General features: G+C 33.1%; 1 protein-coding gene across 1 annotated transcript; it reads left to right on the top strand.

Annotated features, from left to right (window-relative positions):
• The first annotated feature begins 8943 nt into the window (after positions 1 to 8943).
• On the top strand, positions 8944 to 15714 carry LOC110712582 (glutamate--glyoxylate aminotransferase 2-like). Its single transcript, XM_021891050.1, has 14 exons — positions 8944 to 9058; positions 10118 to 10318; positions 10803 to 10868; positions 10961 to 11078; positions 11918 to 11999; positions 12114 to 12201; positions 12313 to 12471; positions 12899 to 13072; positions 13181 to 13312; positions 13809 to 13874; positions 13980 to 14044; positions 14267 to 14358; positions 14450 to 14606; positions 15343 to 15714. The coding sequence occupies exons 2-14, from the start codon at positions 10205 to 10207 to the stop codon at positions 15473 to 15475; spliced, it is 1446 nt and encodes a 481-aa protein (XP_021746742.1). The 5' UTR covers positions 8944 to 9058; positions 10118 to 10204; the 3' UTR covers positions 15476 to 15714.
• The last annotated feature ends 240 nt before the right edge of the window (positions 15715 to 15954 follow it).

The following is a 15954-nucleotide window of genomic DNA, read 5'->3' as shown; positions in this document are numbered from 1 at the left end:
TGTTCTTCTTCAATACTACTGTTGGACATCTAATTCTTGGTTTATAAACTTCAAAGTGAAAGAAAACAAAATTTAAAACATGCAATTTGACCTTTTTTCTAAAAAAAAAGAAGAAAATAATAATAAAAATAATCAAGAACTCAAAATCAAAATCAGTCAATTGGGATCAGAGTTTTGTGAATACCTTAAACTATTCTCCAACAATGGAACGCTCCAACAAATCTGTAGTGTCGATAGAACAAATGCAGAAGACAGGTGATTGCAAGGAAGATATTCTAAATCGTAAACCCTTTTGTCGAAATTCTTTCTTAAGAATTCTTCTTTTTTTCCGTGAAATGGCAAGAAAAGTAAGTGAAATGAATAGGAAAAGTTGCGTTTTAATTATTAAGTACATAATATGTAAAAAAAAAAGGTTGATGTGACAACCGTGTCAGAAATCTAACGGTTCAAAAATTTAAAAATTAAAATAACAAATTGACAGATTAATGACACGTGTCTGTCTTCAATATCCATTTCCCGCTTATTTTTCTAGTAGACACTTCATTTACTTAACTGACCTTGTTTTCTTACGGCACACAAGGTCACTTGGGGGAGAAAACGGAGTTTTTTCTGCTCCCAGTTTATTTTTCCAAAGTAGACCTTGTCTGCTTATAGCACACAAGGTCACTTGGGGGAGAAAACGGAGTTTTTTCTGCTCCCACTTTATTTTTCCAAAGTAGACCTTGTCTGCTTACAGCATACAAGGTCACTTGGGGGAGAAAACGGAGTTTTTTCTGCTCCCAATTTATTTTTCCAAAGTAGACCTTGTCTGCTTACAGCACACAAGGTCACTTGGGGGAGAAAACGGAGTTTTTTCTGCTCCCAGTTTATTTTTCCAAAGTAGACCTTGTCTGCTTACAGCACATAAGGTCACTTGGGGGAGAAAACGGAGTTTTTTCTGCTACCAGTGTTTATTTTTCCAAAGTAAACCTTGTCTGCTTACGGCACACAAGGTCACTTGGGGAAAAAAACGGAGATTTAAAAAAAAAAATTAATATGACTTTAGCAAAATACATACCAAAGAACAACTGTAAATTATTTCATAATAAACTCCAACAAATTATCCTAAAAAACCAAATACATGATCTTTATAAAATGCTCGACAGAGCGCAAGAAATGAAAGCCTGAACATATCATAACGTAAATTAAAGTTAACTTTTATACATTTTCTAAAAGTGTGAACGTCGACCTATAGTCGAACGTCCTCACTTGGGGGGCTAGTTGTATGGGAAGATATGTAAAATGGGCCGACATCTTTTACAAATATGGATCTGAACCCAGTAGAGCTGATAAATATGCAGATATGTTGATAAAGCAGACATATCGGCCTGTCGGTATTCGGCACGTGGCAACAACAGCTTGACACTTGGCAAGAAAGGCTTTGCATGCTTTGTAGCCACCTGTCTTGGTATTTATTATAAATAGTAGGTTAGGAGTCATTAATGAGGGCAATTAATTACACTCTCTCTCTCTTTCTTTCTCTCTCTAATTTCTCTTTCTTCATCACAAACTGACTTTTGTCTTATCCCTGGAATACCCCAGGGTTAGCTAATCCTTTCTCTTTGTGTAGATTCTCTTCTGGCCGATAGGAGCTTGACGGGTTGCATACTCAAGCTTTGGACTTTTGGATCGGGTTGTCGGATCCTTGCAGGAACAGTACAATAAGCTAAATATGTGAAAAATTATACGAGTAGTTGTCATTGTATTATAATTTACTTACAATTTAAAATAATCAACAAGTCTTTTAATTTAAAGACTTTAATAGAAACAAAAATTACTCAAGTTACACTCAAAGTAACGCCTAAATCATACACTAGTTGTTGTATTTAAAATTGGTGTAACATGTACTAAAATATGGATGGAACAAAAACAGTGGAAAGATTAAATTAAATAAAGTCTTGATTGGTTACAAGTTACTTATAAGTTTACAAGTCCCTTAAGCCTATTTATAAAGTTAGTAATGAGTCTTAAAGATTAAAGGCCTCCTTAGGTATGGCTGCTTCAAGCCATCAATGCTATGGGGTGAGCAGAAATTTCGGGTATCCGGTATTGGAATTGAAACTGGTAAGGAATTAGCGGGTTCGGAATCGGAATTGGACCCGGTGGTTCCAATTCTGGGTAATAAATTAAAGAACCGGTTACAACCGGTTCCAATTCCAATTCTCAATTTTTTGGACCCCGAACCAGTTGGGTACCCGATTACCCAATAATTATCAAACTAAATGAATTTAAAGAATAAACATATGTTAGAATGTATTTAGTTATTAACATTAAAAAAATATTATATCAATACTAAACATACATAAAATAGCTTTATGTATAATGGATCAAAATATTGTATTAAAATTTAACAATTGTGTACATTAGTCGGTACCCGGAAATCGGAACCCGTGCTCGGTGGTTCCAATACCAATTCCTAAATTTTAGGACCCGGTTGACGTGGTTCCAATTCCAATTCTAAATTTTAGGATGCGGTATCAATCCATTCCAAGTCTGGGGCCTAAAATTTTGACCGAGTACCCGGTTTGTTCACCCCTATAATGCCACACACATCTATCTATCTATCTATCTATCTATATATATATATACATAGGGCAGGGATCCGGGGAGAATAGGTCCATATGTGAGAATTCATACTTATATGAGAACTGATTTAAAATTTAGAACATGTGAGTAAAAATTTAGAACATGCGAGTTAAAATTTAGAACATGTGACTCAAATTAAAATTCTGAACATATGAGTAATAAATTAGAACATTTGTGTGAGTAATATGTTTAGAACATCTGACTTAAGATTATGAACATGTGAATAAAAATTTAGAACAAACTGATATAGAATATAGAAAGTGTGAGTAAAGAATTTAGAACATATGTGTAAAAAAAAAATAGAACATACGTTTTAAAATCTGGAACATATAATTAAAAATCTTAGAACACACGTTTTAAAATTTAGAACATATAAGTTAAAATTTTGGAACAAGTTATTTAAAATTTATGACATCAAACTTAACTAATTTATGGTTTAGAACATGTGAGTACTAAATTAGAACATTTGATTTAATTTAGAACACCTAAGGAAAAGTTTAGAACATCAGATTTAAAATTTAGAACATACGAGTAAAAATTTAGAACATAAAGAGTGTTCTCACATATGAAAAATTCTCACAAAACCCATGGCAAGAATTGTAATCATGTCACATGTCATAATTCTTGCCACGTGTCGTCATGACTTGATAAATGTTTCCTCATATTAAAATCGATCATCAATGTTTCCTCATAAAAAATTTATGTTCATAAATTCTATATATATATATATATATATATATATATATATTTTAAAACCCATGGCAAGAATTGTAATCATGCCACATGTCATAATTCTTGCCACGTGTCGTCATGACTTGATAAATGTTTCCTCATATTAAAATCGATCATCAATGTTTCCTCATAAAAAATTTATGTTCATAAATTCTATATATATATATATATATATATATATATATATATATATATATATATATATATATATATATATATATATATAAAATAGCAAATTAATTTCAATATAATCTCATTCTTTCGTTTACTCATCCATAATTCATATAGGTTATATGTATTACGTATTTAAAATATGTAACACAAAAATATATAGCAATTTTAAAACCACAACATGTGTTTACTTTGAAGAAATTTATAACGGTAGATAAAGATTCCTTTTACAAATAAAACAAACTAATATGAGTATAAAAGTTAGGTTATTCCATTTTTCATAATGAATTTTGAAAAATTCAATAATATTTTTTACAATTATAAAACCACCAATATATTTCACTTTAATTTATTATATACAAAAAATGACCCGGGGCGTCACCCGGGCCTAAAACTAGTTGCCTAATTAAAACTCGTGGTTTTCATTGTAGTTCGAATACTTATTTGGGTAGTGTTGTGATAAGTTGTTGAATGTTTCAATTATGGTTGTGATATAAAAATAACGGTGATTTTTTTTTTTTTGAAAGGTTATGCGAGAGGTTAGGGCTAAACCTATTGGAAATGAATGAAATGGATAATGTATTGAAAAAAATAGCGTGTTTTTTTCCATATAGAAAGTGTTTTAGCTAATTTAAGATGGACAAAAAAAAATTTCAAACTATTTTAGGATGTATGGGTTAATACATTCCATACAATACGCACTAAATCTCTAATCTATGTACTATATAAGGATAAAAATGCAATTTTATCACCTTTATAAACATAAAAAGTGGCATAATTGTAAGTAAAAAAGTAAGCTCCACAAGATGTTAATATAATTTTTTAAAAAATGCTGAGTGAGCAAATTTGTTTATTAATGTGATAAATTGAGACTTCCTTGTGTATATATATAACGGTACTAGTTTAGTCTCGTGTGTTGCACGAATTAAATAGCTATTATTTGTTTAAAATAATTGTTAATATTCTTTATTTGAAAAATAATGTAATCATAATTTCATTAATTTAATTCGAAAGAAGCATTTGTATTTATTTAGGGCGTGTTCGGCGCTAGCTTTTGAGTAGTATTTAGTGGTTTGACCAAGTCAAATCACTACTTGACAAAAAATGTGGGTGTTTTGCAAAGTAGTGGTTAAAATAGATTTTAGTGGTGGAGGTAGTTTTTATGAAAAGTTAGAAAAATTAGCTTTTGAAATTAGAGGTAGCTGTTGAAAATTTAATCTATAGTTTTAAAAATAAAATTTTGATTTTTATATGTAACAGCTAGTCAATCGCTACTTTACGGAACACTCATATGTAAATTATTTATCTTCACAGTTAACAACTTGTTGACAACTAACAGCTACATACACAACTTTAATCATGATAATTTGAAGGAAAAATAAAGGGGGAATGATGTCAAAAATGTTTAGGCGGGAAAAAATTTCATAAAAAGTTAACATGTGTCCTTTAACGATGACAATATGTTTTGTTTTATTAATAGTTCATAGAATTCATAAGGCCATAAATGCCTTTATTCCATATAAATCTATCATAATGCTTCCCAAGCTTAGGCATATGACAATCTGGCCCAATTTTCCTATATGGACCATATAATTAAAATCCTTGGGCCATATTAATCTGCTAAACTCAAGCAAGACATTTATCATCAGTGACATTGTAAACTACTCCGTTGACCGTACCTCTTTGTTGCTTGTTGTGCCTCAACTCTCTAGGTGAGGTGTGACAAAATCTTGAGGACCTTGTCAAGTTAATCTCACAAAGCATGGGATAGTTTCATTAGTTTTTTTTTTCATTTTCTCATGTGCCTTGTTAGTACTTTCAATTACATGAGATATCTGTATTAGTACTTTGTTGTCCTAAACTCTTTGATCTCTTCTAAATTACATGTGATAATTAAATGTGCATTTACAATTGATAACAAATCCCACATGCTACAAATTTTATGTATATTTTGCCATGAGACCATATGTGATCCACCTTAAAACTAATCCACGTACATTTATTATAAGTGTACTGGAATATTTTGGAAAAGTAAAACAAAATTGACAAATTTTCTTATAAGAACTATAAATTAAATACGTAGTACATTAAATCGCAAATGTAACAATATAATGATTTGCAAAATGGTATGCTTAGCTACTTTAATCACAATCCACCTTGAGGATATAACATCATTGAAAGGTGAACTCCATTGGTTTAATATCCCATTAATTATATATGTCCAGTATAAAGAGATATCCCCTACTCTCGATATTTTAAGAAGATAAACCAGTGTAGTAGTAGAGTCTGTGTACATCTATATTGCCATGGAAGTAAAGGCTTTTATGTTTTATCCACCTGATTGAGATCGAGCATAAGGGCAAGCAAGATCTTTGTCATGAAGAGGCGAAATTGCTAAACAGAACATTTCACCCCATTAAACATGGCACCAAACTTTGAAGTGATAGTCCAACCCAAACATGACTTAGGGCCTATTCTGTTCAGCTTAATTGCGATTCATTTCAGCTTCAATCAGTATAGTTTAGTTTAGTTTAGTTCAGTTCATTTCTTAATTTCCTTGTCTATAAACAATTCATTTCAGCTCTGTTAGTTCAGTTCAGCCATAATCAGTTCAGTTCAGTTCAGTTTAATTCAGTAAATCGGAACATGCCCTTCATGGTTCCAAACCTCTAGGTTCTAGTCATCTACTCTAAAAATAATACGAGGGTTGTGACCTTGTAGTATGACTTGACTTAATTTATAAATTTAGGTTCCATTTGGTTTGATATAAAATATTTTTAATGAAAAATTAGTTTCATAGAAGACACGTTTTGAAGAAAAATCACAATTGTAAATTAGTTTTCCTTTATTTGGCTCCATACAAGAAAATTTATAGAGAAACACATTGCATGAAAAAAGAAAAAAAATGGAAAAAAAAACAAAACATTTTTTCATGAAAACATTTTACAGCACCAAACGGGGTCTTAGCGAGTTAAAAAAGAGAAATTCTTATGTTTGAATAAACTATAGTTCCTAATTTGATTTTGAAATTCTATAACTAGCACCGTAACTATTATTGGTGACACTTTGGTGATAGGGAAGGTTCTGCAGTTGATTATGGAGGAAGAGCCTCGTTTTGGGTTAAATCTCAATGTGGAAAAAACTAAAGTATTTTGGCCAACAGAATACCCTCGTACCAGGCTTGTGGGTGCCTTTCCCACTAATATTGCTAGACCTTTGCATAATGTTAAGTTGCTTGGTGGTCCTGCTAGTTCTGATTCCGGTTTTGGTGGTGAGCTTGTGATGCAGAGGGTGACCAAGACCATTACGCTTATGGATAACTGGATAAGGTTGCTAAGCTTGATGATCCTCAGTATGAGTTGTTGTTACTTAGGGAATGTACCAGAGTTTCTAAACTGTACTTTGCATTGTGTACTTGTCATCCTAGTACTTTCGAGGCGGCTCAACACACATTCGATGAGGCTTTTCGATCTTCCTTGGAGCGTATTGTTAATGCTTCGGGCCTTCGAGGCCTGGGTTTGGCGATTGGCAGTGGCAGCTTGCCACCTTACCATTTGCGTTTGGAGAGCTTGTAGTTTTTCCTGCAGGTGATATTCATCATTATGCTTTTTTTTTTTGCTTCTCGATTACAGTCTAATGGGTTGCAGACAAAAGCTTCAACGGCATACTGACATTGTTGGTCTTGGTCGAGCCTTTAAAGAGGAATTAAGTTCGTTTAATCGAACGGTGGAGTATGATATTTTGAGTAATTCTAATGAGACCGCTACCCTAAAACTCATGAAGAAATTGGCAAATGTATATTTCACAAAGATACCGCTTCTGCAGAATCCACCTTTTCTTTATATCTTCGACAATCAACATAGAAGAAATTGTAGTAGGGAGATTACACCTCTGCTTGGCTTCACGTGGTCCCTATTTCGGGGTTGGGTTAGACGAACGCAAAGACTTACCGATGTGAGTTGTGCTACCAGTTGGATGTTTCATTGTTTTGTCTCAACGTTGTGCTCTCTTTGTTCAAAGGTTTTTCCTGAGGATATTTTTGGTGATCACGCGGTGTCGTGTGCTAGTATTGTGGGTCTTAAACATCGATATAATGTTGTTCAGGATACCCTAGTTGATGTTTGCTATCGATCTGGGATTTAAGCTAGAAAGGAGGTTATGGAGGCAACGACGAGGCCCTTTGACATGCAAACGTGTTACTTTATTCCTGGGATCGTGGTTGTGATGTCTGTGTTGACTTGAGAGTGTCTTCTCTCCTTTAATTTGACTCAATCTGGGGCTATCAGACTTTGTTCCTGGACATGTTCTGACTGATGTGGTTCATCAAAAGCGGATCAAGTACGAATCTAGTTGTCGAGCAATCAGATATGGTTTCTTTCCCTTTTCTTTTTCTTCACTTGGGGAGTTAGAGAAAGAGGTTGTTGTGTTGCTGAAACGGGTTCAAAAGTTCTCAACGTCTCAGGACATTGGGACTCATGCTACTTCTCATATTTTCACTAGGATATGATTTGCGATAGTTAGAGGAGTACGTGGGGGCCTAGATTGTATCTCGGCTTCCCACTAACTTTTTATAGGTTGTATAAGTTTGTCTATAGTAATAATAATAATAATAAATTTTTTTTGAGGGGAAATAATAATAATAATAATAATAATAATAATAATAATAATAGTGTCAAGCTGTCCACACTACAAAAAATCGTAAGAACTAAGAACGATGGTGATATTAAAGTTAAAGTTGCATTAATATACGTGGACCAAACATCAAAACTAAGAAATTTTAACAACATAGCTAGAAGCCTAGAAGCACACAAAATGTCTTTGCAAATCACTAAATACCATACAATTATTTTGTGTCCCAAAATGGATAAACCTTGTAGCAAAACAAGTTTCAATATCCGCCAAGAAACTTTTTGTAGCTTTAAGCTACACCACACTTCCCTCTTTCAACTTTATCTCTTTGTAATTCCAATTCCCCTCCTTCATTGAAAAACATTGTACAAAAAATCAACCAAAACGAATATAAATCAACATAAATTATATAATTATCTCTAAACATTTTGGGTGGTTGTGGTCTTATCATTACTCTCCTTGTTGCCACCTGACACTATTTGATGCTAAATTCTACTCCGTAGTTTTTTATTCCTTAATTTTGACAGTGAAATCCAATTTTATTTATCTATCAAGTATTTTCGTTTTTTAATACTTATAACATTTTTACATTAATTATTTAATATTGTACTCTGTACATTATTTAATTTTTTTCCACAATAATTAAAAAATTTATAAATTGATACCTTAGAAATATAAGTTGGGTCAAGTTTAACCATTTTTTACCGTATATGATTATGTGAAAATTAAAGTGTTGCAAAAAAAAAAAAAAAAAAAAAAAAAAAAGTAAATTTTACTTTTCCTACTTAATAAATAAAAGGAATATCCTTATTTTCTTTTCGTGCATTTTCCCATTTGTAATATCTCAACAGTAGACGAGCCCCAAGTTTTTAGGCTACTTCACTCTTGCAAGAACTCTCAGGTATCCCACTTCTTCTCTAATTTGCAGGCCTATTTCCTTTAATTTTGTTTTTAAAAAAAGGATCTTTATGAATAATCTGGGAAATTTTTTAGTGAAGATATTCATATTATATGATTAATGGTGATTTTCTGGGTGTTGGGGTTGAAGCAATGATGGAATTTTTGTTTTTTCATTTGTTTATTTGTTGAGTATTGAAATGCATGATTACCCAGTTGAAATTAATTCTTTAATTTGCTTTTAAGCGATTGATTTTAGTGATTAATTACATGATTATACAATTTATGTGGGTTTGTTGGCTGTATTAGTTGATTATGGTTTTTTTTATTAGAACTTAATGATATTTGTTAATGATTGATGAAACATGGAATTGATGATTTGTTATTCAAAAGAGGATGATTAGAGTAACCCGCATCGTGAATTTTTGCTGTCATTATTTGCTTGCTATTTCAGAAATTGATGCTGTATCCGTTCAATATTGCTGTAATTTTCTGTTTTTTTTGGTTTTTTTTTCAAAAACAAATGATATATGTCATATAATGAATCAATAATTGGTCAAACTTATTAAAATCATGATAATTTTGAAAATTGACAACAAAAAAGTAGAAACAATTTTTTTCCTAGTTTCTTTTTTGGTTTTTTTGTTTTTATAAAATCAGAAAACTGAAAACAAAAAATGATGGTGAACAAGCCTAGTGCTCTGATTCTATAGCCCTTAAATAAGTTTATTTTGGCATAGTGTTATCAATTTGTTTTCAGTTATTCGAATTTTTTGAAGTAGATAACTCTGATGATTAGGATGACTGAAAAGCTGCTTGATTTTAATGTTTTACTTGGCTAGAGAACAGTGGTGATCAAGCATGTGAATGTGTCTAATGGAGTTTGCAGTTTGTAGGAAATTTGCATGGAAAGAAATGTTTAACCGTATATTTGCCTAGTCTTTGATGTATGAATTAAAACCTGTCTGTTGTTATTGCTTGTGTAATGCCCTTTTTTTCCCTTTTTTTTTTTTTATTTGGTTTTGTTTTTGTATCTAATATGATTTCCACATTTGAATTTCAGGTTTATGATCTGAGCTCATATTACTTGGTGCTGTTTAGTCTCTCTTTTTTTACTTGAGGGACAATATCAGCTTGAGTTTTGGCTAAAATGTCGAAGGGACTAGACTATGAGGGATTGAATGAAAATGTGAAAAAGTGCCAATATGCTGTTAGGGGTGAGCTGTATCTTCGAGCTTCTGAGCTCCAGAAAGAAGGGAAGAAGGTAAATGGAATAATGTTTTTGTACTCCATTCTTTGGGCTTGTTGAGACCCCTACCTGAAGTGTGATTTTTCTGTTGGGATTTGAGATCGGATTCCTCATCCATTTGATTCTTTCATACACATTTATCTCATTTGTGAAGAAATATATGAACAATCTCTCTTTTGTTCTGGGTGTGATAACACTGCTTTGAGTGTTCTGTTTCTCTTGCTACTCGATATTATACCTCCTCGTATTGAATGATTTATTCTATTGTACTTACTATTTTTAATGACAAGCCTTGAAGACTGGCCTTTTGCTTGATGACATGTTATACAGCTGAAAAAACATAGCTAATCTTGTGATTAGTTACAAAGCATATACCTCAGTGATGAACCATGTCTTGAGTTAATTCTTCTGCATAATTTTCTTTCTTGGATATTTTAGTTTAGTGCTCTGCCGCACTCAAATCTTGTCTTATTTTCTGACTATTCATGTACCCATGCAGATCATCTTCACAAATGTTGGAAATCCTCATGCATTAGGGCAGAAACCATTGACATTCCCGCGCCAGGTTTTACAAAATAGGAGTTATATTAGTCTCACATCACTTTGTGGTTCGGTATTTAAGTTTGGGTATTAACTTTGAAAAGCGTATTCTTCCAGGTGGTTGCTTTGTGTCAAGCTCCATTCCTACTTGATGATCCTAATGTTGGAATTGTATTCCCAGCTGATGCAATTGCAAGGGCTAAGCATTACCTTTCTATGACTTCAGGCGGTCTAGGTACATTTTTAACTTTTATATCCTCTTACTGATATAGTGACATGCCAGAATTGCTACAAAAATATGAAATCTTATTACATGTTTGCATCTATATTCTTATCTAGGTTGCCTGCATCTGACCATCCTAGATTGTACCAATAATGGGATTTACATTACTTTGTTAATATAATATGAAGTCAATTTGCATACATCACCCAAAGGCAGCTCATGAAAGAAGAGAAGTGTCTATTAGACGTTTGGGTCTATTTGCTTTCACTGTGAAAATATTGATGACTCTGCTGTTATCCATTATGTTGCTGGATTGGCTCAGTCAATCTGCATTCATGCTAGATTCGTAAGTCCGTTGATACATCAATATCTATTTATATTTTTGGCTGACTGCTGTTTCTCCTTGTCCCCCTTTAGTCTTTCTGATTTTGTAGGCTGTCTACAACTATACACTTATACTATTGTCTGCAATCCCAATACCTTGCTGATTCATGTAAATGTACCCCCACCCTAAAATCCCAACTTTGCCTTTTTTTTTTTTGAAAGAAAGAAGACTTTGCCTCTTTTTCATGTAACAAATGTTCTTTCTGTTAGATATTTCACTTTATACTTTGTTTTCTTTGCCTTTCTGCATATGCGTCTTTTATTACTTAACATTTGTTCACCTCTCTTATTTTATATTTCATTGTCAACTTCATCTTTCATAATACCTAACATTTGTTCACCTCCCTTATTTTATCAGTCTCTAGGTGCTTTCAGAACCTTACAAAAAATGCAATTTTTTGTGCCAAGTTATACTATAGCTCATGAAATGGGATATGTGTAACATTTGTTATTGTATATTGAATTAGGTGCTTACAGTGATTCAAGAGGCATTCCTGGCGTAAGGAAAGAGATTGCAGAGTTTATTGAAAGGCGGGATGGGTATCCAAGGTGATTTGTTGCATGTTTCTCATGGCAATGTTATTGATCATCCAGTACTCGAGCCTCAATATGTCTCAGTTTGCTTGTTGACTATGACTAATGTTGTTTCTGCCTGATTTCCAGTGATCCTGAACTCATTTTCCTAACTGATGGTGCTAGCAAGGGAGTGATGCAAATTTTGAATGCTGTAATTGGAGGCCAAAGTGATGGGGTAAGTCTCTTATGATCCTTTTTTTCTTTTACTTGCCGATATTTTCCCTTTATTTAAGTAGAAGTGTTGATCTCTGGTCAGTATTGCCTTATTGATCTATCTTTCTTTCAGATCCTAGTTCCTGTTCCACAATACCCACTTTATTCTGCTTCAATATCATTATTGGGTGGTTCTCTTGTCCCATATTATCTGGAGGAGACTGCAAACTGGGGCCTTGATATCAATAATCTCCGTGATGCAATACGACAAGCCACATTCAAAGGAATAAAAGTATGCTCTCCCGAATCATGATATTTTGATATATAGAAAACCGCTTATAGTTTCAGAAAGAAAATTGTAGCAAAGCTGTATTTAATGTGTGTGGTTATTCCTAAAAGTTTATTGGTTTATCCTCTTTTGGTAGTTGATATATACTCATTAGTTTTTGGAATGCCAAGATTTTAAGTTGAGGTCATCACTGATGTACTGTTATTGGAATATGTGCTCTAAGTACTACTACTCCGTACAATTATCTTGGCTTATGATGGCATACTAATCTTACATTCTGGTTCTATGTACCTAATGTAACATATATATGAGAACTTCTCTTTCTTCTTTTTCTTTTTTTTTTTTTCTTTTTTTCTTTTTTTAAGTTTCTCAATTTGGTCATTGTTTTTGCAAGATAATGGATCTTATTATTAACTTTCATGTTGGTCAGGTACGTGCAATGGTTATTATTAACCCTGGAAATCCTACGGGACAATGCCTTAGTGTACCCAACTTACAAGAAATAGTGAATTTCTGTATTCAAGAAAAGTTGGTGCTTATGGCTGATGAAGTATATCAACAAAACATATACCAAGATGAGCGCCCCTTTGTAAGTGCAAGAAAGGTATGTCATACACTCATACAGAATATTTCAGCGCTTGGTAAAATATGGTTCAGGTTCATTTATCTTTCCTTGAAGAATTTAAACTTACCTAATTTCCTTTTCTGGAAGGTTTTAATGGACATGGGCCCACCAATGAACAAGGATCTCCAGCTTGTGTCTTTCCACACAGTGTCAAAAGGATATTGGGGTGAATGTGGACAGAGGGGTGGATACTTTGAGATGACAAACATTCCTCAGAAGGTTTGTCTTTGTCCCAAATTTTATGCTTTTTGATGGAATTATCTTTTCTTTATTTATAATTTATTTCTTGGTGGCTTGAAAAATCAGAAATAATGACTTCACAGCTCACAGACCTCAGTTCTCGCAACTCTGTATAACTAGTGACTTTACATACCTCATATTACAAAAATTGAAATAAAGCAAAAAAGCCCTCTTTTATTCTTTTGTTTTGAAAAAAGATGGGTCTGATAACAATCCTTAGCAGTCATGAATAATCTCCAGTTTTTTGCTAGTGGTGTTTTTGGCATGCACTTCATGAACAATCTGCATAGCTATGGCTGAGGAGCACCCTTTAGTTACCAAAAATGTCCAGTCAGTCATTTTCTCATTGATTGCAAGTGGAAATATTTTCAAAATTTATGCTCAAGTAGAAAGCAAGTAAGCTACTGTTTGGTTGCTTCATATGAATGGATCGGAAATTGTATACGCCATCTGATGTTGTTGGTCTCCATTGCAGTCAGTTGATGAAATATACAAGATTGCCTCAATTGCACTAAGTCCCAATGTACCAGGGCAAATATTTGTAAGTTTCTCAAACTTTTTTGCAGTTTTGGATACTCTTGTTTTTCCTTAGGCGAGGTTTTGGATTCTGTATGCACAAAATCATTGTTCTTTTTCCCTTTGACAGTTAGGATTGATGGTCAATCCACCAAAGCCTGGGGATATCTCTTATCTTAAATTTGAACAAGAGAGGTAATTGGTTTACACTTTATTTAGATAGCAGTTAGAAGACATGATTTTACTCCTTCCTGTTCTATTCACTATTTCAACTGAGAGGAAGAATCTCTTATATCAGTTAGAACAATTTTCTTAACAAGCTTTTTGAGAGGAAGGAAATTTGTATAGGGCTTTATTAGGATGGAGACAAAAACCCATCATGCAGAGTATATATAATAAATGCATAAATTTTTGCAGCAAAGGAATTCTGGAATCATTGAGGAAGAGAGCGCGAATAATGACTGATGGGTTTAACAGCTGTAGAAATGTTGTGTGCAATTTCACAGAAGGTAAAGAGTAATTTCCATCTTTTGTGTGTATTTGTGTATCCTGTATTTATTTCTGAACAGAAATTCATCTGTGAGATAAATCCTTATTCAGGTGCCATGTACTCATTCCCTCAAATATGCTTGCCACCTAAGGCTGTTGAGGCCGCCAAGAATGCTGGCAAACATCCTGATGTTTTCTACTGTCTCAAGCTCTTGGAAGCCACCGGCATCTCCACTGTTCCTGGTTCAGGGTTTGGGCAGAAAGAAGGGTACTGGAACATTACATTCGTTTTTTTTTTATTTTTTTTTTTATTTTTTTTATAAAGTATTATGCTGCCTTAAGTTTCAATTCACAATTAAAATCCTTTACTAATTCTCCACAACCTAATTTTACAAAACAAAAAAAAAAACTGTTGTCTTGTCTCATACGTGGCCCTCTCAGTAAGTCAGTATATAACAGACGAGCATCTTGAATTAACTATCATAGTAACTATGATTAGGGTATACTGAGTAATATACTCCAAGAATGATTCTGATTAACTACAAGCTGATAGTGTTTTTATCTACAGAATCGTTATTCTCTTCAATATCTTGCACAAACTGTTCAATTAGTTTGTTAGCCTATTTTTTCAATGTGGAAGAACCTGTCAAACTTGAAAATGAACATCATTTTCCCAATTGAATTTGGTAAACTTATAGCTTTATAGGCATCTGGTGCACTTTCCTAGGAAAGTTTGGCCACCTGAACTTTTTTTTGGCCACCTGAACTTAAAATTCACAGAACCTGTTCACTCTATATGTAAAACTTTTAACTTGTTTCTTTACTGGTTGAGGTCGAACACTTGGGTAAACAAGTGTTGAGCTTCATCCCTGATTATTTGTGTGCATCTATTGAACTTTCTGCATCCTATCCAAAGAAAAGGAAAGAAAAGACTTCAAACCCAATAAACTTATAAAAGCCAAAAAAAACATGTTGAATACTAAGCTATTTTCATTGTATAACAGGGTTTTCCACATGAGGACTACCATTCTACCTGCTGAGGAAGACATGCCTGCTATCATGGAGAGCTTTAAGAAGTTCAATGATGCGTTCATGGAGCAGTATGAAGATCAACGAGCAGGTTACTCAAGGATGTAAATTATAGGAGATTTCTTTGAAATCCCTTACTTTATGTTATTGTTATGATATGATTCAGTGTATACTCTCCCTCTCCTTCTCCCTCAAATGTGCTTGTAAATTTAAACGCAAAGTTGAAGTACACTATGCAAATCAGGATTCTAAACTTTGTATGATTTGTAAACGAATTAGTCGCTTTCTGTTGCACAAGCTCTCGTTTTCCCTCAATAATGAAGATCATATAGCAGTAATACACAGCATGTGAAGTTGTCTATTAGTTTTCACTTCAGGTTCAATAATAATCTGGTTTCTGACAGGAATCTAATTCCAGTATATTATACAGATGATTTCTTAATTTATCTGATGCTGTCACATGGTATTAAGAATACATAAAACAATATGGTAAGATTTTGAACAATTATAACATAATGGCAGTATCTTTATTTGTTTTTTCTAGAAACAGTAAAATGATTGTGTAACATTAATATTTCCAGAGAAAT

This window comes from Chenopodium quinoa, unplaced genomic scaffold (genome assembly GCF_001683475.1).
Source record: "Chenopodium quinoa cultivar QQ74 unplaced genomic scaffold, ASM168347v1, whole genome shotgun sequence".
NCBI classification, from domain to species: domain Eukaryota; kingdom Viridiplantae; phylum Streptophyta; class Magnoliopsida; order Caryophyllales; family Amaranthaceae; genus Chenopodium; species Chenopodium quinoa.
The sequence above is the reverse complement of the archived record's forward strand: the minus strand, read 5'-3'. Positions and strand labels throughout refer to the sequence as shown.